The sequence below is a fragment of the Lasiodiplodia theobromae genome, assembly GCF_012971845.1.
Source record: "Lasiodiplodia theobromae strain AM2As chromosome Unknown scaffold_38, whole genome shotgun sequence".
In the NCBI taxonomy this organism is placed as follows: Eukaryota; Fungi; Ascomycota; class Dothideomycetes; order Botryosphaeriales; family Botryosphaeriaceae; genus Lasiodiplodia; species Lasiodiplodia theobromae.
Window position 1 is genome coordinate 154,381 of NW_023336517.1, and position 22,397 is coordinate 176,777.

General features: G+C 61.4%; 3 protein-coding genes across 3 annotated transcripts; all 3 read right to left on the reverse strand.

Moving 5' to 3' along the window:
- Nucleotides 1-1,329: 1,329 nt before the first annotated feature.
- LTHEOB_10380 (Short-chain dehydrogenase protein) lies at nucleotides 1,330-2,313 on the reverse strand (the record flags this gene model as incomplete). The annotated part of the gene is made up of 1 exon (XM_035507019.1): nucleotides 1,330-2,313. One exon carries the CDS (start codon nucleotides 2,311-2,313, stop codon nucleotides 1,330-1,332), a length of 984 nt encoding a protein of 327 aa, XP_035367917.1.
- Nucleotides 2,314-2,918: 605 nt separating this feature from the next.
- Nucleotides 2,919-3,866, reverse strand: LTHEOB_10381 (Alpha beta hydrolase fold protein; the record flags this gene model as incomplete). The annotated part of the gene is made up of 1 exon (XM_035507020.1): nucleotides 2,919-3,866. One exon carries the CDS (start codon nucleotides 3,864-3,866, stop codon nucleotides 2,919-2,921), a length of 948 nt encoding a protein of 315 aa, XP_035367918.1.
- Nucleotides 3,867-4,433: 567 nt separating this feature from the next.
- On the reverse strand, nucleotides 4,434-21,697 carry LTHEOB_10382 (Nonribosomal peptide synthase protein; the record flags this gene model as incomplete). The annotated part of the gene is made up of 25 exons (XM_035507021.1): nucleotides 4,434-7,364; nucleotides 7,420-9,166; nucleotides 9,224-9,511; nucleotides 9,569-9,796; nucleotides 9,854-10,331; nucleotides 10,398-11,577; nucleotides 11,632-12,342; nucleotides 12,391-12,594; nucleotides 12,649-12,756; nucleotides 12,808-12,891; nucleotides 12,937-13,248; nucleotides 13,291-13,398; nucleotides 13,441-13,548; nucleotides 13,603-14,013; nucleotides 14,068-14,091; nucleotides 14,140-14,286; nucleotides 14,350-14,544; nucleotides 14,599-14,608; nucleotides 14,660-14,784; nucleotides 14,839-15,230; nucleotides 15,300-15,541; nucleotides 15,659-15,706; nucleotides 15,755-16,125; nucleotides 16,312-21,156; nucleotides 21,203-21,697. The coding sequence occupies 25 exons, from the start codon at nucleotides 21,695-21,697 to the stop codon at nucleotides 4,434-4,436; spliced, it is 15,792 nt and encodes a 5,263-aa protein (XP_035367919.1).
- Nucleotides 21,698-22,397: the final 700 nt, after the last annotated feature.

The window sequence follows — 22,397 nt, forward strand, 5'->3', positions numbered from 1 at the left end:
TTGACTCCGACGGAGTATTTGAACACTTTAATAAACCATTTGAACGCACTACTTTGGGGGCTCCACAGAGGGCTTAAGAACCATTTAGTCACATCGCCGTAGTCGGAGCGGGAAAGGTTTGCACAGTCCACGAAGCCTTGTCCGTGGGAACTCGAAAAGACAGCATTACAATTCAACAGCGTGATATCGAGGGCTTAAGAACACTCGTCTACAGTCAGTAATGCTGTGATATAAAACATTCAATAAACTATCTCTTCTATATTAGAGTTAGTTTGCCGTTTCTCAGAGTCGGGATTGATGCAGGCATCTACAGCTAAAGCTCTTCGACACTGTCTCGGACTCTAGTACTAGTGCTGCAACGCCAACCTTTTTATACTTACTACAACCTTGTTAAACTCTACTTGTACGAGTATTCCCTATAATAGGCGTGCAATTTCTTCTATCTAGTCTAATTTTTATATACGTAAATGTGACTACTATCTTATAATAAGCTTATTATTTTATTTTTAGGGCTATATATTAAACAGAAGATAGAAAGATACTATAGTTATAACTAATAGTAGAAATCATAATAAAACGTCTGGTGGGATACTAGGGGTGGATATCTTTGCAGATATTACCACATTCCCACTCGATACCGAAAGTCTTCTCCAGGAAAACCTCAGATCTGTGTCGCATGCGGTCTCCTCAGCGTATTGAAAGCTGCAATACACCAGGAGATTCACTTAGACGGAATAAGAGACTCGGCAGGCGGAACTCTGCTGCATTGGGCTGTCACTTTCCACCAAAGGAATGTAACAGAATTCCTTCTCAAGTCAAACGCTGCTGAGCTGAACGTGGAGGACTTCGGCGGCGATAACCCCCCTACATTACGCGATCAGATGTGCCTACTACCCAGTCAACGCTGCTGAAGACTCGGCTATGACACGAAGAGGATTTATGGGCAATTTCTGGAACAACATCGACCAAAACAAGAACTACTATTACCTGACTAGAGAAGAGGGCAATGAGACGGCCCTAGCACTTCTTGCTACAAATCAAAGCACTAACGTAAACGCGAAAGGTAGTGATCAGGTCTATCCTTTGATAACTGCCGCTGACGGTAGTTCGGATCACACTTTTATGACGCTCATGACACGAGATGATATCGACACTCATGTGAGGGACTCCCTCAACCAGACGGCATTGGACCTTGCACACCGAAATGAGCATTTTGTAGAAGATTCTATGAAAATCGATACTGCACACGGCCACGATAAAGTTCAAAAGTGGTTAGAGGAACAAGTAGAAAAGTAGCTAATTGTGATTGCTTTCCACGCTGTTGACTAATTATGGTTGCACGAGCTTGGTAGAAATGTCCCAAAGCTTCTGAGCCTTCTCTTCATCATATGCCCAAGAAGCATAGCCCGGCGCCCAGGGGCCGCTCGCGGGATCCCAAGGGGCTGCAACCTGACAGTCCTCGAGATACAGGCCACCCTTCCCCTCGAGGTCCTTGGCCAGCGCCGCCAGCACCGTTGTCGCGGCACCCTGCTCCAGCGACTTGAACTGGTGCACGAGATCCTCGTTGGCCTCGACGGCCGCCTTCGCGTCGGCCGGCAGGTGGTCCATCAGGCCGGACGACGGCACGCCGCCGGGCTGCACCGCGAACGCGTGCACGCCGCGCGAGCCGTAGCGGCGCTCCAGCTCGACGGCGGTCCAGAGGTTCGCCGTCTTGGCCTGGCCGTACGAGACCCACGGGTCGTACTCGCCGTCGAGGTTGAGGTTGTCGAAGTGGACTTCGGAGGCGCGGTGGCCGATGGAGGAGAGGATGACGACGCGCGCGGGGGCAGCGGCGAGCAGCGCGTCCGTGAGCAGGGTGATCAGCAGGAAGTGGGCCAGGTGGTTGGTGCCCAGCTGCAGCTCGAAGCCGTCGGCGGTGCGGCCCTCGGGCACGGCCATGATGCCCGCGTTGGCTATGAGGAGGTGCAGCTTCCCGCCACAGAGGCCGAGGATGCGCGGGGCGGCGGCGCGCACGCTCGCGAGCGTGTTGAGGTCGAGCTCCACGAGGTGCACGCGGCTCGTGTCCTCGGCGAGCGGTCCGAGGGCGGCGCGGGCTTTGGGGAGGTTGCGCGCCGTGAGGATGAGCGTCGCACCCGTCTCGTAAAGAGCTTTGGCTGTCTCGACACCCAGGCCAGCAGAGGCGCCGGTGATGACGACGTTCTTTCCCTGGAGCTTCCCGGCAGCACCTTCGTCGGCGATGATTTGGAGTGCAGTGGGACGGGCGTCGCCTGGGCCGGACGGCTTGGCGTGGACCTTTGCGTACCGAGCTGACATGGCTGTTTTCTGATGGATTCTGGAATGAGGAAGAGAGAGTGCAGTGCTCGTTGCTGTGTTTCGTAGCTGTGCTTCCTCGCCGCTACTTATACTTCCTTCTGACGCGGTTTTTACGCCTTTCCTCCGTGTCTTAAGTCCAGCAATACATCATCAGTCCTTGGCTGCCCACTACTAGGCGCTTGTGTGAAAGGACTACGCTGCTAATAGTTAGTCCGGGTTCCGTATAGCCGTCTAGAATAAGGTTAATTCTGAGAGGGATACAGAGGGTTTGCACGTCCGACCGCTAGCGCGAAGAATGACAGGGCTTCATAACAGGGGATGACTGCACTCATGCGGATGGTGTGATTGGTCAAATTCGCTGGAATCCGCTGCTTTTGGTAGTCGACAGGCCTCCGATACACAGAAAAACAGATACACGCTAGAGGTCGGACGTGCGAACCTTGTGTAGAAGTAATGGGGCTGCTAAACCCGTTACCGAAGTATTTCCTCGGCCGATTTTGACCTTTCCTATACCAATGTTCGGCCTAACGTGACTCGGAAGTTTTGGTGTACCAACAACGATAGAGGTTCTAAAAATAAAACACTTCCATCAGATTAATTGATGCTCACCAAAAGAAGGCCATCAACGTGTCTAGCACCTCGTCCACCTTGTGCACCGTCAACGACGCATGCGCCTCGTCCGGCTCAACCCTCAACTCGGCGCCGCCGCCAATCAAAGCCGCCGCCTTCTCCGCCATCGCAACGGGGCTATTCACATCCAACGCACCATGCCACAGCACGATTCTCCGTCCCTCGCCCTTCACCTCCACCTCGTCCAGCCCAAACCCCCAATCGCTCCCAAACAACCTCGCCTCCCGCGCCGCTCCCTCGGCACTGCCCCCCGGCACCGCGCCCCTCACGCTCTCAACCAAGCACCCCCGGAACCCGGCCTCATCCTCGTTCCAAACCCTCCTGTCCGCCTCGGGCCGTCCGATCATCCCCCTCCCCAGCACCTCCTCCAGCGCCGCGCCCCCGTCGCCCTCGGCCGCCCGCGCCGCCGCCGCGCCCAGCCCCCACTCCAGCGCCCAGCGCACCAAGCCCGTCCACCACGGCGCGACCCACAGCAGCGCGCGCGCATCCGGCAGCATGCCGGCCAGCCCCAGGTTCGCGGGATACAAGCCCGCCACGACGCCGACGGCGACGAGCCTCTCACGCAGCTCCTCCTCCGGCGCAGCGCCGCATGCCAGCGCGTACGGCGCACCGCCGCTGACGCCCAGCACGGCGAAGCGGCGCACGCCCAGCGCGTCCGCCAGCGCCAGCACGTCGCGCGGCCAGTCGGCGATGGCGCGGTCGGCCGCGAACGACGAGGCGCCCATGCCGGGCCGGTCCGGCGCGATGATGCGGACGCCGCGGCGCAGGGCGGCCCCGTGGTACAGCGCGGCTTCGGCGTGCGAGGCCGGGAAGCCGTGGAAGTAGAGGATGGTGGGCGCCGTGGGGAGCGTGGAGCCGTAGGTGGCGTAGGAGAGCGTGCGGCCCGAGGAGGGGAGGTGGAGGATTTGTTGTTGGGAAGACATTTTGACTTTGTTTCTTTTTTTTGGGCCCTTTGGCGGGCGGTTTGTGTGGGTTGGGGAGGAGTTGGAGGATGCGGGGAGTAGTCGTGGAGGGCGCTGCTGAAATATTTAACAATTCGTGGCGGGAGATTTATTCTGGGACTGTGAGACATGGCAGGATCAGGGCCAAGGAGGGGCTGTGTAACATTGACGCGGCCGGCGGCGTGGCATAAGCGCCATGAAGTTGTCATGTTGTTGCTGCCGCTGGCCCCCACCGCAACCGCCCGCGTCTTGCTGCCTACTCCCACTGGTTTTGGAGAGACGTGGCTTTTGTTTCGGAACCCGGAAACTCTGTATGCCGAGAAGAGCAGCTGGTTTTGGGCTTAAAACAAAAAGGTAGAGGCCACGGAGGTCCAGAAATCTCAACTTTGAATCATCAATGCTGTTCGAGTACGGAGTTGCGAGAGATGCCACTACATAATGCTAGAAAGAGACTAAGCTAAACGACCAAGCAGACGACAAACCACATCAAAAACCAGACTAACTACGCTATGCAAAAATGGCTAGAAACAAAGAACAATCAAACACGTCTCACGACGACGCCACAACAGTCGACTTCTTCGTCACTGATCCGATGACCGAAAACCTCGCCGTCTTCGCCCTCGCCCAACTCATCAACTTCGTTCCCTGCTGCTGCTGCTGCTGCGGCACCCCAATAATCTTCTTCTCCTCCTCACCAATAATCTCCTCGCTCATCCCCCCCTTCTTCTTCACCACCGCACCAACCGACGACCCCCTCTTCCCCTTCCCCGCACCCGCCGCGCCCTTATTCCTCCTCGACGCCGCCATCATCATCTTCTCCTCCAGCATCCCCGCCTGCCCCACCATCGTCGGGCACTCAATAACATCCTCCATGGTGACGACCTCGACGCCCTCCGGCAGCGCCCGGGTATTATACCACTCGGCCAGCTGCGCCGCCGCGACCATGCTGCCCCACACGTTGTACCAGCACGTCGTGGTCTCGTCAACAACGGGCTCTTCTTCTGAGTCTGCTGAGTCAGAGGAAGGAGTAGCTAGTAGTACGTCCTCCCACGCGCGCCGCACCAGCGCCTGCACTTGGTCACCGGCGACGTCGGCGAGACGCCTGCCGCTGGCCGCAGCCGCGGCCCCGCCCTTGACGCCGGCGCCCGGCAAGAGGTTGCCGTCGGCGTCGCGGGCGCAGCGGGCGAGGACGGGGATCTGCGGGGCCAGGCGGGCGTAAGAAGAAGCAGGAGGCAGCAGAGCAGTAGCAGCGTCGTCGTTGTCAGTCAACAGCGCGATGTTAGCGACCAGCTCGTCGAGGAGCTCGGCCGCGAGCTGGGGCTCGACGACCTTGTCGGAGAAGTTCAGCGAGACCTCGACGTTACGTGTGCCTTGGCGTGGCATCGACAGCACCAGGATGTCGACCTGGTCGGCCTGGCCGGGAAAGGCGCCGAACTTGCACGTCGAGTCGCCGAAGCGGAACTTCTTCAGCGCGTCCTCGACGCCGTCGAGGTTCTGGTGCTGCACGACGGTGCTGAAGCGCGTCCACAGCGGCCAGGCGGTGCAGCGCTCGACGATGGTCGGGAAGCCGAGCGTCTCGTGGTAAGGGATGGCGGCGAGGTGCTGGTCGTAGACCTGGCGGAGGAGGTCTGCTGCTGCCGTGTTGTTGTCGTCCTGTTCCTGCTGCAGCCGCACGCGCACCGGGATCAGGTTCAGACACGGGCCCAGCACCTCGTCGACGGCGCCGCCGCCCGGCAGCGCCATGTTGCGCCCCGACACGAGGTGGCCGAAGACGACGTCGGTGGTTGCAGCGGCACGCGCCAGCACCAGCGCCCACGCGGCCTTGAGCACCGTCGCGAACGTCGTGGCGCCGTTGAGCCGCGGGAGGGCGATCTCGCGGGCCATGGACCGCAGCTTGGTGTGCGCGTACGGCGGGCTCTTGTGCGACACGACGTTGGTCATGGTCGCGCCGTCCAGCAGGTTGAACCAGTACTCCTCGGCCTCTCCCTTCTCATTCATCTTCCGCACCGAGTTCGCGAACTCGGCGAAGACGGGGCGCGCGGGCAGCAGCTGCGGAGGAGCGCCCGCGCCCTCCTCGCCCAGCTGCTCGTACAGCGCGGCCAGGTCGTCGACCAGGACCGGCATGGACACGCCGTCGTACTGCGCGTGCGACACACGCATCACGAGCAAGCCCTGATTATTGTTCCCGCTGTCCAGGTGCCAGAACCGCACGAGCTGGTCGCCCAGGCTCGCCGGCTCCGCGCGGTCCGTCTTGACCAGCTCGGCCGCCAGGTGCATCTGCCGCCACTTGGCGCACCTGTGCCTGCGGAATTCGGGCTCGGTGCTGTGCAGCACGACCTGCCACAGGCGGCGCGCGTGGGCGACGAAGGCGGTGCGCAGGATGGGGTGGTGAGCGACGAGACGCCTGCACGCGGCCTCGAGGCGTCCGGCGTCCATCTGGCCGCCCGAGAGCTGGAAGAGGAAGTAGTTTGTGTTGCCGCGCGTCTTGAGGAGCCCCGTGGCGACGAAGCCGGCCTGCATGTCCGTCGCCTCGAGCACGTCGGCGATATTGGCGCGCGGGGTGCGCACTGCTGGGCACACGACCTGCTCGAGGAAGTCGTCGGTGGCGAGCGCGGCCGGCAGCGAGGAGAAGGGCTCGTACTTCGCCGCCGCTTCTTGGACGGGCTGCTCGTCGACGAGGCACTGGCACAGGCCCGCGAGGCTGGTGCTGCGCAGCACGTCGGCGACGGAGAGGGTGAGACCCTGGGCCCGGCACGCGGCCACCAGCTTGATGGCCAGGATCGAGTCGCCGCCGTGCGCGAAGAAGCCGTCGTCGGCGCCGATCTGCGTGGCCGAGACGTTGAGCACCGAAGCCCAGAGCTCGCGCATCCGCTGCTCCATGGCCGAACCTTGGCTCGGCGTTGCGGGCGCGTCGTTGTCGTTGCCCGTGCTGTTGTTGTGCGTCAGGTACGCCTCGGCCATGGCGCGCAGCCGCTTGCGGTCTGTCTTGCACGAGGGCGACAGCGGAATGGTACGCAGCGGGATGAAGAGCGTCGGAATCATGTACCGGGGCACGCTCTCCGTCATTCTGGCGCCGACTCCCGCCACGGCAGCTCGCAAACTCGCCTTCGTGGCCGGAGACACTGTTCCAGCGGCCTCGTCGCCGTCGTATCCGTCGCCCAGAGCGATGAAGGCAGTCAGCCGGGCGTCGTTGGCGAACCTGAGCACCTCGGCGGCCGCGTCGAGAGATGGGTTGCTGAGCGCCTTCTTGACGTGGTGCTCGACCTCGCCGAGCTCGATGCGCTGCCCACGTAGCTTGACCTGCGTGTCCTTGCGGCCAACGTAGCGGTACGATCCGTTGGCGTTGCGCTGCGCCAGGTCGCCCGTCTTGTACATGCGACGGGGCGGCTGGCCCGGCTCGCGGCGCGCCCATGCAGGGTCCGCAATAAAGGCGGCGGCCGTCTGCGTGGGGTTGTTGAGATAGCCGCGTGCGAGGATGGGCTGACTGGTTAGCATGTGTTGTGTCCATCAGGGGGGGGCGAAGGAGAGCACTTACGCCTTCGATGAGGAGCTCGCCGATGGCGCCCATGGGCGCAAGAGTGTTGTGGTCGTTCGGATCGACGATCCAGTACGCTGCTACGTTAGTAACCCCGATGTTGCTGCTCTCCGTGTCCACCGTCAAGTCCATCACCGAGCTGCTGACCAGCGAGCACTCGGTCGGCCCGTACGCCGGAATCAACCTGACCTTCCCGCTCCACTTCCTGATCTCCTCCTTCGGCGTCGACTCGCCGCCGAGCACCATGGTGTGCACCCCGGGCATGCGCGCCGGGTCCAGCACGCGGATGAACGACGGCGTGAAGATCGTGACGTTGACGCGCATGCGCCGGATCGCCGCCTCGATGCCGCCCAGCCGCTCGTCCTCGGACGGGATGCACACGCAGCCGCCAAACATCAGTGTCGACAGCAGCTCGCCCATGGCCGCATCGAAGCTGTAGGATGCGAACTGCAGCATGCGCGTCGACGGCGCCAGCCCCCACGCCTCGCGCTGGCCCTCGGCGCTTGCGCACCACGCGCGGTGCTCGATGACCACGCCCTTGGGCACACCGGTCGACCCGGACGTGAAGAGCACGTACGCCGCGCTCGCAGGGCCGGTCCGCCGGGGCGGCGGCGCCAGGCCCAGCGTCGGCATGCCGTGCGATAATAGCGCCTCATCCACAACAACCACCCTGTGCTCTCCCAGCGCTGCCATGCGCGGAGCCTGGGCGGCGGATGTGAGCACCACCTGGGCGCCCACCTGCTCAATGATGGCCTGGAACCGGCCCGTCTGCGTCGCGTCCATGGGTACGAACGCGCCGCCAGCCTTGAGCACTGCGAGCAGCGCCACGGGCACCCAGGCGCTCTTCTCCATGCACACTGGCACAAGGACTTCCGGCCCGACGCCAAGGGCTGCGAGGTGGTTGGCCAGTCTGTTGGCCAGACCGTCGAGCTGCCGGTACGAGAGTTCGCCGTCCCAGGCGCACACGGCGGCGTCATCGGGCCGCGACTGGACGTGCTGGTCGATCATGTCGTGCACGAGGGACTCGGGTGTGGGAGGAAGAAGGAGGGTGGGGGCCGGCGTGTCCATGTCGGACTCGCTGACCAGCCGCCAGTCTTCGAGCGTAGTAGTGTCAGCCCCGGCCACGATGGCGCCGAGGGCGCGAGTGAAGGCGGCGGCGACGTGCTGGGCCTGGTCGGGCGCCATGCAGGACAGACGGTAGTTGAACGACACCAGAAACTGCGACGGCGTGCCCCAGACGTTGAGCGTGACGTCGTACTCGGACGGGTCGTGGCCATCGATGGCGTCGAAGCTGAGGCTGCTGCTGCTGCTGCTGCTGTCGGCCTGCTCCTTGGACTCGGAGCGGAAAGACATGCCCGTGTTGAACAGCGCCTGGCCGGCGGTGCCCTGGTGGTGCTGGATGTCGGCGAGCGACGTGAACTGGTGCTGCAGGCTGTCAGTCCATCCCTCCTGCGCGCCCTCGAGCAGCGCCTTGATCGTCTTGGACTTGTCCATGTCCATGGCGACCACCAGCATGTTGCACACGGCCCCGATCATGTGTTCGATATTGGCCACTGGCGCGTCGCGGCCCGACGTCAGGTAGCCGAAGCAGACGCGGTCCATGCCCGTGTAGGCACGCAGCACGAGCGCCCACGCCACCTGGAACAGGTTCGCGGGCGTCAGGCCGTGCGCGCGGCAGAAGCTGGAGATGGGCTTGGCTTCTTCCGCGTCCAGCGTCATGTGGATGGCCTCGACGTCGTGCAGCTCGCTGGGCTGGCCGTCCCGCAGGACCGGGAAATGGCACGGCTCGGCCTCGCCGAGGTACTGCTTCCAGTAGTCGAGGGACGCATTCGCATCCAATCCGTTGATGTAGGCGACGTAGTCTCGGTACAGCGGAGGCTTCGCTTCGTTCAGCGACAGCTTGCCCTCGTAGGCCAGCGTGAGATCGCGCAGCAGGACCGGCAGGGAGCTGCCGTCGATGAGGGCGTGGCTGATCTCCAGCTTCATGTAGATGCTCGTCTCCGTCTTGCAGAAGGCCAGCCGGTGCGCCGGCTCGTTCTGCCCGTACTTGACCGCCGGGAGATTCAGCAGCGTGGCGAGAGCGTCGTCCTCGCTGCACTCGAAGTGGAGGATGCGCGGGAACCATGACTTGAGCACTATCTGGTCGTACACGCCTTGGCCGGACACGCTGTCGACGAAGACGGTCCGGAGCGTCGAGTGCCGCGCGACAAGCTTCTGCCACGCCGTCTGGAGTTTGACGAGGTCCACGTCCGCCGATCCCTGCGATGAGACGGAGAAGAGGAACACGTTCTTGTAGTTGTCGGGAGACAGCGATTGGCTGATGAGGATGCCCTGCTGCATCGGAGAGCACGGGTAGATGTCAGAGACCTCGTCAATGCTGGAGAGGCCGAGCTGGGGCAGGACATCGGATTGGATCTTGTCGAGGCCATCGTACCCAAGGGGCACGAGAGGGAAATCGCTGAGCGTTCTCGCCGGCTCCATGACCGAGAGTTCGTTCACAGCGGCCATGAGCGACTGCTCGTATGCAGAGATCCACTGGCGCACGCCGGCATCCCGAGTCGTGTGTCTGTTGTAGGTGAAGGTGAAGGTTGCCTTGCCGCCGCTGACCTCGGCAGAGATCTCAAACAGCGCCATGCGCCTGCCTTGGGCACCAACGTCGAGGATCCCTTCTTCCGCCGATGGCAGCGAGACTTGCTGCAAGAGCGCATCGTCACGCTCCAGCTGCTGGTAAAGGCCCAGGTAGTTGAACATGATTTCCATGGGCCAGTGCTTCTTGAATGCAGCTTCGCCCTCGGCTGACAGGAAACGGGATGCAAAGTAAGCCCAGCCGTTGTCCGTGATTGCGCGGCGGGCGTCCTTGGTCCGGCGGACGGCATCGGCAACCGTGGCGCCAGCTTGAAGCGGCACGTAGACTGGGCAAATGGTGGTGAACCAGCCCACCGTTCCGCTAAGGTCGATTGCAGAGTCCCAAGGCTCACGGCCGTGGCCTTCGGAGTAGATGGGCGGGAGTCCTCTGTCTTGGAACGTCCTCGAGAAGGACTCGAGCAGCGCCGAGATGAACAGGTCCATCGGTTCCGTTCCCAATGCGTCGTTGCACTTGCCAAGCAGTTCTGACGTGGATTTGGCGTCGAGGGTGAAGCCGACGTCGACAGTGTCGGCGAAGGCGTTGGGGTGCGTCTCCAGGCCCCAGTAGCGGTAGTCAGCCTGCGGGACGTCAAACGGAAGGGCCTTTTGCGGAACCACGTTCTTGGGAACATAGTCGGCCTGCAGCTTGCTCCACGTCTGGAACGAGAGGGGGTCCTTGGTGAAAAGCTTCCCGGTGCCGATGAACTCCTCCAGGTCCTGCAGCAGGATGCGCCACGAGACCAGGTCGATGACCAGGTGGTGCGCTGCCAGGAACAGCAGGTGCTCGCCGGACGCCAGCTTGATTGAGTCAACAGAGAATACGGCGCCGTTGTAGGGGTCGAGGCGGCGCTGGCCTGCCGCCATGATGGCGGGAACATCCGCAAAGGAGTCGACAGTGTGGTTCTGGAAGCGATAGCTGCCTGCGACCTCGGAGCGGATGAGTTGGGTCCACGCGCCGTCGGTCTTGCGGAAGCGGGCCCGCAGCATCGAGTGATGTCCAACAATGGCCTCGACCGCCTTGGCGAGGGCGACATCTGCGACCTTGTTCTTGAGCTGCAGGAGGCTGCTCTGGTTGAAGTGGTAAGATCCCGTTGCGGACTTTCTCGGCGTCGAGTCTCCCAGGCCGGCCGCGAAGTAAAGCTTCTGGATGGGCGTGAGGTCGAAGGCCGTGCCGGCCGACTCCTTCGCAAAGGACTTCGTGTCGCTGCCCGAGTCGGACGCGCACTCGGCGAGCTGGGCGAGGCTCTTGGTCTGCATGATGTCCTTTATCTTGACGGCGATGTTCGCGGAGCGGCATCGGGCCACGACTTGCATGGCCGTGATCGAGTCGCCGCCGAGCCCGAGGAACGAGCGGTTGAGGAGGACCTGGTCGGTGGCCAGGTTCAGCACACGCCCGATGATCTCCTGCAGGCGCAGCTCCATGGGCGTGGCCGGGGTGCTGCGCTGTTCCTCGGAAGCGCTGAGGCGCATGACCTGGTCGCACGTCTCCTGCGACATGTTCTCCAGCCACGCCGTGATCTTGCGCTTGTTGATCTTGAGCGACGTCATCAGCGGGATGCCGTACACGACTGTCCAGACCGACGGCACCATGTACGCCGGCACCTGGTTCTCCAGGTGGCTGCGCACGTCGGCCAGCTGCCGCCCGGCCGTGGCTTTGCTGAGCGAGTCGATCAGCTCCAGCTCCATGTCGCTGGCCGCCGGCGCAGCGAGCGACTTGAGCGTGATGGTGGCCACCAGCTTGCCCTTGAAGAAGCCGGCCTTGGGGAGCGTGACGGCTGCGTTGCCCACGAGGCTGTGGGCTGCCGTGTGGTGCTCGATCTCGCCCAGTTCCAGGCGCTGGCCGTGGAGCTTGACCTGCAGGTCCTTGCGCCCGACGAAGTGAACGGTGCCATCGGCCGGGTTGTAGCGCACGAGGTCGCCGGTCTTGTACAGGCGGCTGCCGCCCCGGATGTTGCGCAGCCAGGCAGGGCTGTCGATGAAGACGTCGGCCGTCTTCTTCGGTTCCTTGAGATATCCGCGCGAGAGGCCGGGCGACTCCAGCAGCAGCTCGCCAACGCAGCCAACGGGCGCCAGCGCGTTGTGGTTGTGCGGGTCGACGATCCAGCAGATGCTGCCCACGCCCTTGCCGATGCAGGCATGCTCAGAGGTGGCGGTGACGTGCGGGTTGAGGACGGACGCCACGGAGCACTCGGACGGGCCGTAGGCGTTCTGCAGCCGCACAACGTTCGACCACGCCCTGTCGCTGCTCGCCATGGCCTCGCCACCGAGCACGAGCGTCTTGAGGCTGGGGACGCCGTTCTTCGGGAGGAGCCGGGCAACAGAGGGCGTCAGCAGGGCCCAGGTGACGCCCATGGAGCAGATGGTGTCAACCAGTGCGGCGGGGTTGGTGCGTGCTTCGTCCTTGACAATGCACACGCAACCGCCTTGCATCAGGGTGGTGAATGTCTCCAGAATGTACGGGTCGAAGCTGTACGCCGAGTACTGCAGCACGCGTGATGACGCCGAAATGTGCATGGCGGGAGCGAGCGACGACGACTGCGACGCAAACGCCTGGTGCTCCGTCACACTGCCCTTCGGACGGCCCGTCGTACCGCTGGTGAAGACGACGTAGGCTGCTGTCTTAGAGTCGACTCTAGGCAGCGCGATCGGGCGGGATTTGGAAATGGCGTCCATGGTCCCGGCATTGACGACGAGAATGGTCCGGTCCGGAGCCTGCAAGAGGTTGGCGTGGAGAGCAGACGAGAGGATGAGGTCTCCGTCGACCGTTTCCAGGATGTCTTCGAGGCGCTTCTCGGGGTGCGACGGGTCGAGCATGCACATGGCGCCGCCGGCCTTCAGGATGGCAAGCTGCGCTACGATGGCCCATGCAGACTTCTCGAAGATTGCGGGCACCACCTTTTCGGGCTTGACGCCAAGGTTGACGAGGTACTTGGCCAGCCTCGTCGACATAATGTCCAGCTCGGCGTAGGTGAAGTTGGTGTCCCACGAGCAGACGGCCGAGGCATTGGGCGTGTTCCGCGCCTGCCGCTGGACGAGGTCGTGGATGCAGTGGGGCACGACGCGCGGGTAGTTCCTGTTCCAGTCGAAGATGCGGACGCGGTCCTCGGGGCTGCAGTAGTCCAGGCTGCTGATCGGGGCATCGTCGTGCACGCGGTCGGCAAGCTGCCTCATGACGTGCTCGAAGTGCACCGCGAGCTGCTCCGCCTGGGGGACGACGCGGGGATCGAACGTCATCTTCAGCTTCACCTTGTCCCCGGCCAGAATGCACTCGGTGCACAGCGCGTACGTGTTGAAGTCGTCTTCGTCCGTCGGGACGACTTCCATGCCCAGCAGAGACTGGCCGTCGCGCGAGGGCTGGACGACGAGCAAGTTCTGGAACTGGGCGTTCTTGCTGACCTGGGCGATGTTCTGGAGGCCCCAGTGCTCGTGCGGGATCATGTCGGTGGCCTGGTTCTGCATCGCCTCGAGCATCTCAGAGATGGGCTGCTCGCGGTTGAGATGCACCTTGACGGGCACCGTCGTGATGGTCGGCCCATTGATGCGCTCAATGTCGCGCACCGGGGCGTTGCGGCCAGACATGGTGGCCCCGAACACGACGTCCTCCGAGTCGGTGTAGCGCCCGAGAAGCAGCGCCCACGCCGCGCGGATGATGGTCGACGTCATGATGTCCGAACCCGAGTCCCGGGCCAGGTCGATGGTGCGCTCGTGGCGGCCGTCGGCGCGTGGGGTGAAGGTGCTGGAAGGCAGCTGCGGGAACGTTGCGGGCGTCTCGCCGGCGAGCTGTGCGCTCCAGAACTCTTCGCACGCGGCGTTGTCGCTGGAGGTCAGGTAGCGGATGAAGCTGCTGAATGGCGCCAGCTCGGGCACCGGATTGCCGCGGTAGGCCTGCTCCAGCTGCTCGAAGATGAGGCCCTGGCTCCACCCGTCGAACAGCGAGTGGTGCGCCGTCCACACGAAGTGTGTCGCCGCCTTGGCCTCGACCAGCGCGAAGCGGCCCAGCGACCCTCCCCAGGTAATGGGCACCTGGAGGTCGTCTTTCAGGTACTGCTGCAGCGAGCGCGAGGACAGCCAGGTGAGAGGCTCGGCCAGGACCACTTGCAGCGTTCCTGCCGTCTCGACATTGACAATCCTGGTGCGGAGGATGGGATTCTGCCGGAACACGCTCTCCCACGCGCGCTTGAATCTCGCAGTGTCCAGCGACGGCGGCAGCACAAAAACGCTCTGGCCCATGTATGCGCCCTGCTGCTTCATCGAAAGCGCCATCAGCCCCTCCTGCAGCGGCGCGCAGGGATACATGTCCTCGACCAGCTCCTTGCCCACGCCGCACTGAGCAGCCACCTCTTCCACGAGGTCGTCCACGCCCTCGTCGTCCTCAAAGAGCGCAAATGGAGCGACGCCCGGCTCTTCGGTGCTCGACTCGACGACCTCCTTGGCCGCCGCAGCCATGTCGCACAGGCGGGGCTGGTTGAAGATGTCGGCCACCGTCAGCACGAGGCCGTACTTCTCTCGCGCAATTGAGACCATCCGCATGGCGCCGATCGAGTCGCCGCCGACCCGGAAGAAGCTGGTGTCGCTGCCGATTGAGTCGGGGTGCGCGCCCAGCGTCTCCACCCACGCGGCCTGCAGTTTGCGCTCCTGCTCGGTGCGTGGGGCGCGCTTGGTCGAGGCCAGGAGCGCATAGCGGTTCAGCTGCGATGCGGGCAGCTGCTCGGCCCTCTCGCGCATGGCCTTGCGGTCCAGCTTCCCGGAGGCATTGCGGGGGAACGAGGCCAGCGGGATGAATGTGGACGGGACCATGTACGGCGGGAGCACGGCTGTGAGGCCGTCCTGCAGCGCCGAGAGCCGCACAGCCAGGTCGTCAGAAATGTCGAGGAATATGCTGTCGGTGGCGGCGTCGTTCTCTGTCTCGAAGAAAGCAACCAGCGTCTGCTTTCCCTGGCGGGCAGTGGGCTTGACGATCTCGACCGCAACTGCGCCCGTGAAGTCGGCGCGTGAGAGCACGTGGTGCTCAATCTCGCCGAACTCGATGCGCTGGCCGTGGAATTTGGCTTGCGTGTCCTTGCGGCCGACAAAAGCCATGCTGCCGTCCGAGTTATACCGCACAAGATCGCCCGTCTTGTACAGTCGGCGCGTCGAGTGCTGTGCAGGTCTCTGGCTGGCCAGCCACTCGGGCATTGGGACGAAGACTTCATCCGTCTTTGTCTTGTTTTTGAGGTAGCCATCGGCCATGGCAAAGCCCTCGACGAGCAACTCACCAATGGAGCCGATGGGCAGGAGACGGCGGTGGTCCTGCGGGTCGACGATCCAGCAGACGCCGCCGACCGACTTGCCAATGTTTGTAGGGTCGTCGCCGACGGCCTCGTTCCAAGCGGCAGCGACACCGCACTCGGACGGACCGTACCCGTTGTGCAGCGTGGCGTGGCCGTTCCAGCGCTGAATGTCGGCCTTGGACATGGCTTCGCCGCCCATGACAAGAGTTTCGAGCGTTGGCACTTGGCTGGGCTCGATGAGGCGCGTCACCGACGGCGTCAGGACAGCCCAGTTCACGCGAGCGTCGTTGATGGCGCCCGCAATATCGTCCAGGCGTTGCTGCTCGCTGGGAATGCAGACGCACCCGCCGAACATGAGCGTCGTCAGCATTTCCATCAGGCATGCGTCAAAGCTGTAGGACGCGTATTGAAGGACACGCGAGCTCGGCGACATGTGCGACCTCTTGCCGTGGCCCGCAGCACTCGTGGCAAAGCCGTAGTGAGGCGTGTAGCTGCCCTTGGGCTTGCCTGTCGAGCCCGACGTGAAGATGACGTATGCCGGATCAGAGGGCGTGGGCTGTTTGCCCTCACGCTTGGCCGGGTTGCAGCACCTGGCCGTGTTGATCTGGTCGAGGCTCTCCTGGTCAACAATGACAACGGAATCCACCTCGTCGGTCAGCAAGTCGGCGTGGGTGCGGGAGCAGAGCAGGATGCGGGCGTCCACATCCTCGATGATCGTCTCCATCCGACTCGATCCGTGGGCGGGGTCCAGCAGAACAAATGCACCGCCAGCCTTCAACACGGCGAGCAGCGCCACGGCGGTCCAGGCCGACTTCTCAAAGCAGAGCGGGACGAAAACACCGACCCCAACTCCACTGTGTGCAAGGTGGGCAGCAAGCATCGATGAAAGATCGTCCAGTTGCTTATAGGTGAAGCTGCAGTCCCACGACTCGACCGCTGGGGCCGTTGGGCGGGCGCTTACACGGCGTGAAATGATATCATGGATGCACATATTCACCTTCGGAGGCACGGAGCGGTTCCAACTCCAGATCTGGTCATGATCACGGTCGCTGAGCAGGTGCATCTCGGCCGCTTGACTTTCCGCGGGCGTCTTCAGCACGAGGTCGAGAGCTGTAGCAAAGGTGCTTGCGACATTCTTGGCCTGGGCGCTGCAGAGGGAAGTTGCGGTATGGACGAGCGAAATGTCCACACTCTCGCCCGATACAGCAATGTCAACGGCAATGCTGTACTCGGTGGGGTCGTAGTGGTGGCTGAATGTGAACGCGACAGACGAATCCAACGCCTCGGGGGCCGGCACCATTTGGAAGTTGACGGCGGAATTGAACAGCGGCTGCGCCGACAGCTCGGAGCTGAGGCCGTGCTGCATGTCGGCCAGCGAGCAGTGCTGGTGCTGAAGGCTGGTCACCGAGTCCTCCTGGATCTTGTCGAGGACAGACCCAACAGCATCGGCTAGGTCCACGCGGCACACCAGCATGTTGATGAAGGCGCCGATTGCGCTGTCGATGTTGTCGATTGGGATGTCCCGCCCGGACACGAGGTAGCCGAAGCACACCTGGCGTGAGCCCGTGTACGCCTGGAGGACAAGTGCCCACACGGCTTTGAAGAGAGTGGGCAGCGTGATGTTCCGTGCCTGGCAGAGCTGGTTCAACGCCTTTGTAGTGACCTGGTGCTCCACGTGCACCGTCCTGATGCTGCTGTCCTGCGAGACCCCGTCGTCTAGGGCTGGGAAGTAGCACGGCTCAACGCCATCCAAGTATTCGACCCAGTAGCGAAGGCTATTCTGAAGGTCGCAGGTGTCGAGGTACGCAATGTATTCGCTAAAGAGAGGTGCCTTCGGGAGTGACACGCGTCCGTCGTACAGCAACGTGAAATCACGGACCAGTGCTGGGACCGACGAGCCGTCAACGAGGGCGTGGTTGATGTCGATCCTGGCAAACACCTCTCCATCAGCAACCTCGCAGATGGTCAGCTTGTGCGGCGGGCGGGCGTCTTGGAATGGAATGTGCATGTGCTCGTTGAGAATAGAATGCACCTCGTTCTGCGAGCAGCAGATCCGAGAGACACGGACGTCGGCTTTCTTGAGCACAATCTGGTTGAAGGCATCTCCCTTCGTCACGGCCGGGGCGAAGATGGTGCGCAGGGATGCGTGGCGCTCAACAAGGCTTTGCCAAGCGTCGATCAGGCGGGACGAGTCTACCGATTCGAAGGCAGAGAGTGCTTCGACTCGGAAAACGCTGAAGTACTGGTACAGGCCCTGAGATTTGGCCTGACTCAAAAGAAGGCCAGTCTGCATGGGAGAAACCGGGTATACATCTTCCACGTTGTCAGCGGAAATATCAAGTCCCGGGAGCGTCTTGGTGACGAGCTCTTCGAGGCCGTCGTAGTTTGTGGGGAGAAGGGGGAAGTCGCTCAGAGTGTACTGGGTTGCGCTGATGCGGGAGAGCTGGTCGGCAGCCATGCGGAGGGAGCGTTCGCATTCCTGGATCCAGTCGCTGATTGCATCCTGATGCTTCATGTGCGCATTAAACTCAAACGTCAGTTGGAACTCGCCACGGATTATCTCGGCAGTGATCTCAAAGAGCGCAAACCGCTTGAAGTCGGGCCCAACGTCCGGGACAATCAGCTGCTGCTGCTCGAACAATGCACCCTCCCTTTCCAGCTGCTGGTAGAGACCAAGGTAGTCGAATTGCATCTCGGCAGTGACCTGCGAGCCGAATTGCTTGATGCCTTCCGGGTGGTTGTAGCGCGAGGCAAAGTACGGCCATCCGCTACGGGGAACACGCCGTTGGCTGTCCTTGACGCGCTTGACAACGTCGACGAAATCTGCTTGAGCGTCGACATGGACAGGGTACATGCTTGTGAACCACCCGACGACCGAGGAGATGTCCATGTCGTCGTCCCAGCCTTGACGGCCGTGGCTTTCCCTAAAAATGGTGGGGGTTCCTCGATCCTTGAATGTACGGCTGAACGAATAGATCAGCGCAGAAAGGAAGAGATCAATGGGCTCCGTCTTCAGTGCGCGGTGACACTCGGGCCCAGTCAAGGAAGATGTAGCAGCCGCATCCAGCTTGAAGCACACCCGCATGGTGTCGCTAATCCTGTTGTCGCTGTCTGTCATTCCCCAATATTCCAGGTCAGACGGAGCAATGCTATCCGGGAAGGCAATGTGAGGAGGGAGGTTTTTGCGGGCATAGTCTGCCTGGAGCCGGCACCACGCTTGCCAAGGCAGCGGTTTCTCCCGCGTTGCTGACAGCTCGCCCATTTCCACAAGCTCCTCCAACTCCTGCATGATGACACGCCACGAGACGAGGTCGATGATTGCGTGGTGAGCAATCAGCGACAGCGCCTGCCCTTCCGGTCCGTTAATGAGATCGACAATGAAAACGGGGCCGTCAATCATGTCGATGTTGGCGTGACTTTTGAGCAGAAGACGTTCCAGGTCTTCGGGGCCGGCCACCGAGCTCTCTTCGAACTGGTACGAGCCTTCTGTGTCTCGTGGGATCGTTTGCATCCACTTTCCGGACTCCGACTTGACGAAGCGGGCCCGAAGCATGGAATGCCTTTGCACAATAACATCCAGTGCTGCAGAGATAGTGTCCGCAGATATAGAGCGTGCGAGACGGAGGAGGAAACTCTGGTTAAATCGATTGGCGCCACCTTTTTGAGAGCCCTCCGGCTGTAACTGGAAGTAGAGCTGTTGGATTGGCGAGAGATCAAATGGAGTGTCGAACTCTTCTTGCACAGCAATAGCCCGACGCTCCGTGATAGTAACGGTAGTAGCGAGCTCGGTGATGGACTTGCAGCGGAGGACATCCTTGATCTTGATGGCCATGTTCTCAGCTTTGCACTGCGTCATGACTTGCATTGCCGAGATTGAATCTCCTCCAAGATTGACAAAGCTTCTGTTAGGCGAAACAGAGTCCAGAGGCAGGTTCAGAACGTATCCGATGACTGTTCGGAGCTTCTCCTCGACGTCTCCGGCATTCTCCACAGCTTCCTGCGCAGTCTCGGGTTCTTCCTCGAGCAGGCACTCGCATTCTTTTAGAGCCTCCGTGTCCATGCTCTCGAGCCACCTCTTCACTCTGACGCGGTCGATCTTGCCGGACGGCGTCAGGGGGAAAGATTCGACAACGATCCACGACGATGGCACCATGTAGCCTGGGACTTTGGATTCTAGGCGTTGTTGAATTTGCTGAACATTGTTCTTGACTTCAATCGAGCTGGGGTCGAGAACTTTGACATCCCCAGAAGAGCTCGATTGAATGGACTCGGCCGTGGAGAGAACAGTGACGAGGCGCTTCTTGCAGGCGCCGGCAGTGGGCGCCAGTACCACACCCAGGCGGACGAGAGGATCAACCGAGATGTGATGCTCGATTTCGCCGAGCTCTATCCTCAAGCCTCGGACTTTAACCTGCGTGTCCTTGCGGCCGATAAAGTGGATAGAGCCATCCGGGTTGCAGCGAACAAGATCGCCCGTCAGGTATATCCTCCGTTTGCGAGACTCGGCGAACCCGGCCATCCATTCGGGATTATCAATAAAGGCAGAAGCGGTCTTTTCGGGGTCGTTGAGGTAGCCTCTGGCGAGGTGGGGGCCCTCGATGGCGAGCTCGCCCATTCCGCCGACGGGCACCAGGCGGTGGTGATCCTGGGCATCAACCACCCAGAGAAGTCCACCAACTGGCCATCCAATGTTGGCTGCGTCGGTGTGCGGTCCGACGCTGGGGTTGATTGCCGAGGCTATGGAGCATTCGGTGGGCCCGTAGCCGTTCTGGAAGTTTTTGATCTTGCCCGCCCACGTTTCGACGTCTGCCTTGGTCACAGCTTCGCCGCCGAGAACCAGCGTCTCGAGATGCGGCACGTCACGAGGTCCGATCAGCTTTACTAGGGAAGGCGTCAGGAACGCCCACGTCACCTTGAACTCGTTCATCATGCTGCCAATGCCTTTGCTCCGGGACTGTTCGTCGGGAACGCAAATGCAACCGCCGACGACAAGGGTGGTGAAATTCTCCAGGATGCTGACATCGAAGCTGTAAGACGCAAACTGCAGGACACGGCTGGACGAATCCATGCAGCACACACGGCTCTGGTGCAGGGCACAGCTGAGATAGGCCGAGTGCTCGACCTGCACTCCCTTCGGCTTGCCCGTGGATCCGGACGTGAAGATGAGGTAAAGGAGATTGTGCGGCGTGACTGAAGTCACGGGAGGCAGCTCTTGCCTTGGGAGCGCTTCGACCGTCGCGCAGCTGACCTCAAAGGCAGCAAGGCGGCCGACCCACATGGAAATATTCGAGGATGATGCGAGCAGGAACTGAGCATTTACCTGTTGTGCGATGTCCTCGAGACGGCTCATGGGGTACGAAGAATCCAGGAAAGTGAAGGCGCCGCCAGCCTTGGCGACGGCAAGCATTGCGACAGTTGCCCACGCCGACTTCTCAAAGCACAGCGGGACAACCACCTCGGGGCCCACGCCGTTGGCCACCAGAAAATGGGCGAGCGTGTTGCTGAGAATATCAAGCTCCTTGTACGTGAACGAAGCGTCGGATGCGCATACTGCAGGTGCTTCTGGGTGCAGAATGACGTGGCGGCGGAAAATGTCGTGCACGCAAGCGTCTACCGCCTCGGGACATTTCTCGTTCCACGCCGACATGGCCTCCAAGTCTTCGCCACTCAAAATCGACAGCTGATGCAGCGGAGTCTCGATGGATTCGGACAGCTCCAGGAGGATTTTGCGGTAGGTTGCTGCTACAAGAGCAGCGGCTTTGTCTGAAAACACCGAGGAAGAATATTCCAGGGTAGTTTGTGCGCCGCTCGTTGACTGCCGGATGGCCAATGTGATGGCGGGCTATGCAGAGTTAGTATGTCATTGGCGTGCAACCGTATTGACTTACTTCTGCAGTCCGACTTTCAGACGGATATCCCGAGTCACCATGGTCAAGGCGGACGGAGGTGTTGAATAGTTGGTTTTCCGGGCCGACAACGGACTGGAACTCAGAAATGGACTGGAATGAGAAAGAAAGATGTGATTCAAGCGACTTTCTCGTTTGGGTCAATATTGAGGAGAGCGGCTTATCCTCTGGGAGCGGCATGCGACACGCCGAGTACTGCCGGGTGCCTGCACGGTCAAAGGTGAGGCCAAAGCACACGTGATCTGCAGCCAGATAGCGGCCAAGTAGGATGGCCCAGGCTGCGACACACAATTCGGCAATGCCAACATCGTGCGCTAAGTGATTGAACGAAGAGGCGTCAATGGTTTTGGTCCGCCGCTGAGAGTGCGTGGGCTTGGCGGACTGCTCGATGAGGGTTGGGAATATGCATGATTCCGCGTCGGTAAGGTACTCCTGCCAGAAAGACGCGCGCTGGCTGCTCTGCGAAAGGCTGCCCATTATTTCTAAGATTAGTGGGGTATAGTTACCTTGGGTATATTTTAGCTGTGGGCGTGGATCACAAGAGAGGAAATTGCAAGAGAGGGGGCAGAGCAGCGCGGAGATTGAGGACAGGAATTGAGGGCAGAAAGGTGCGAGGTCACAGCGACTTGATGATGCAAAATGCCAGACGGTGAGAGCGAAGAGATATTTGCTGCGAGAGATGCCGGCGCAAATCCAATACGGCATGAGCCGTTGCAGAGGCCAGGGCCAGGCGGGGTGCTGACAGGGCGTGCAGGGAGGAGCCGCGTGCTGCGGCGATGTGCGCTACTATTGCCCGCTGAAAATAGTACCTGGAGAAACGTTCAGTAGTGGGGCAGCAAGCGCTGCCGGGGGCCAAGATGCGGGTCGGGTCACGGCTCCGCCCCCACGAGGCTTGGCTGGCTCAAAATTACCGCAAGAAGTAAAGCGGCGGGTCTGCGTGCGTTGGCTGCGCGGCCCGTGGAGGCCCCAAAATAGCCGACTCACGGCTTACCGAAGGATTCAACCGCGGGGCGCAGTGCGTTCTCGGCCAGATCTGGAGACAACGCCTGTATCGGTCGCAAGCCTGTAAGCGCTGCAGCATTGGTGGTGTTGTGATGAGAGCAGTGTCTCTGCAGTCAATATTGCGGCGCTGCCCGCAGTGCTTGTCGGTGCTTGACAATACCCGCACGCTCGCTGT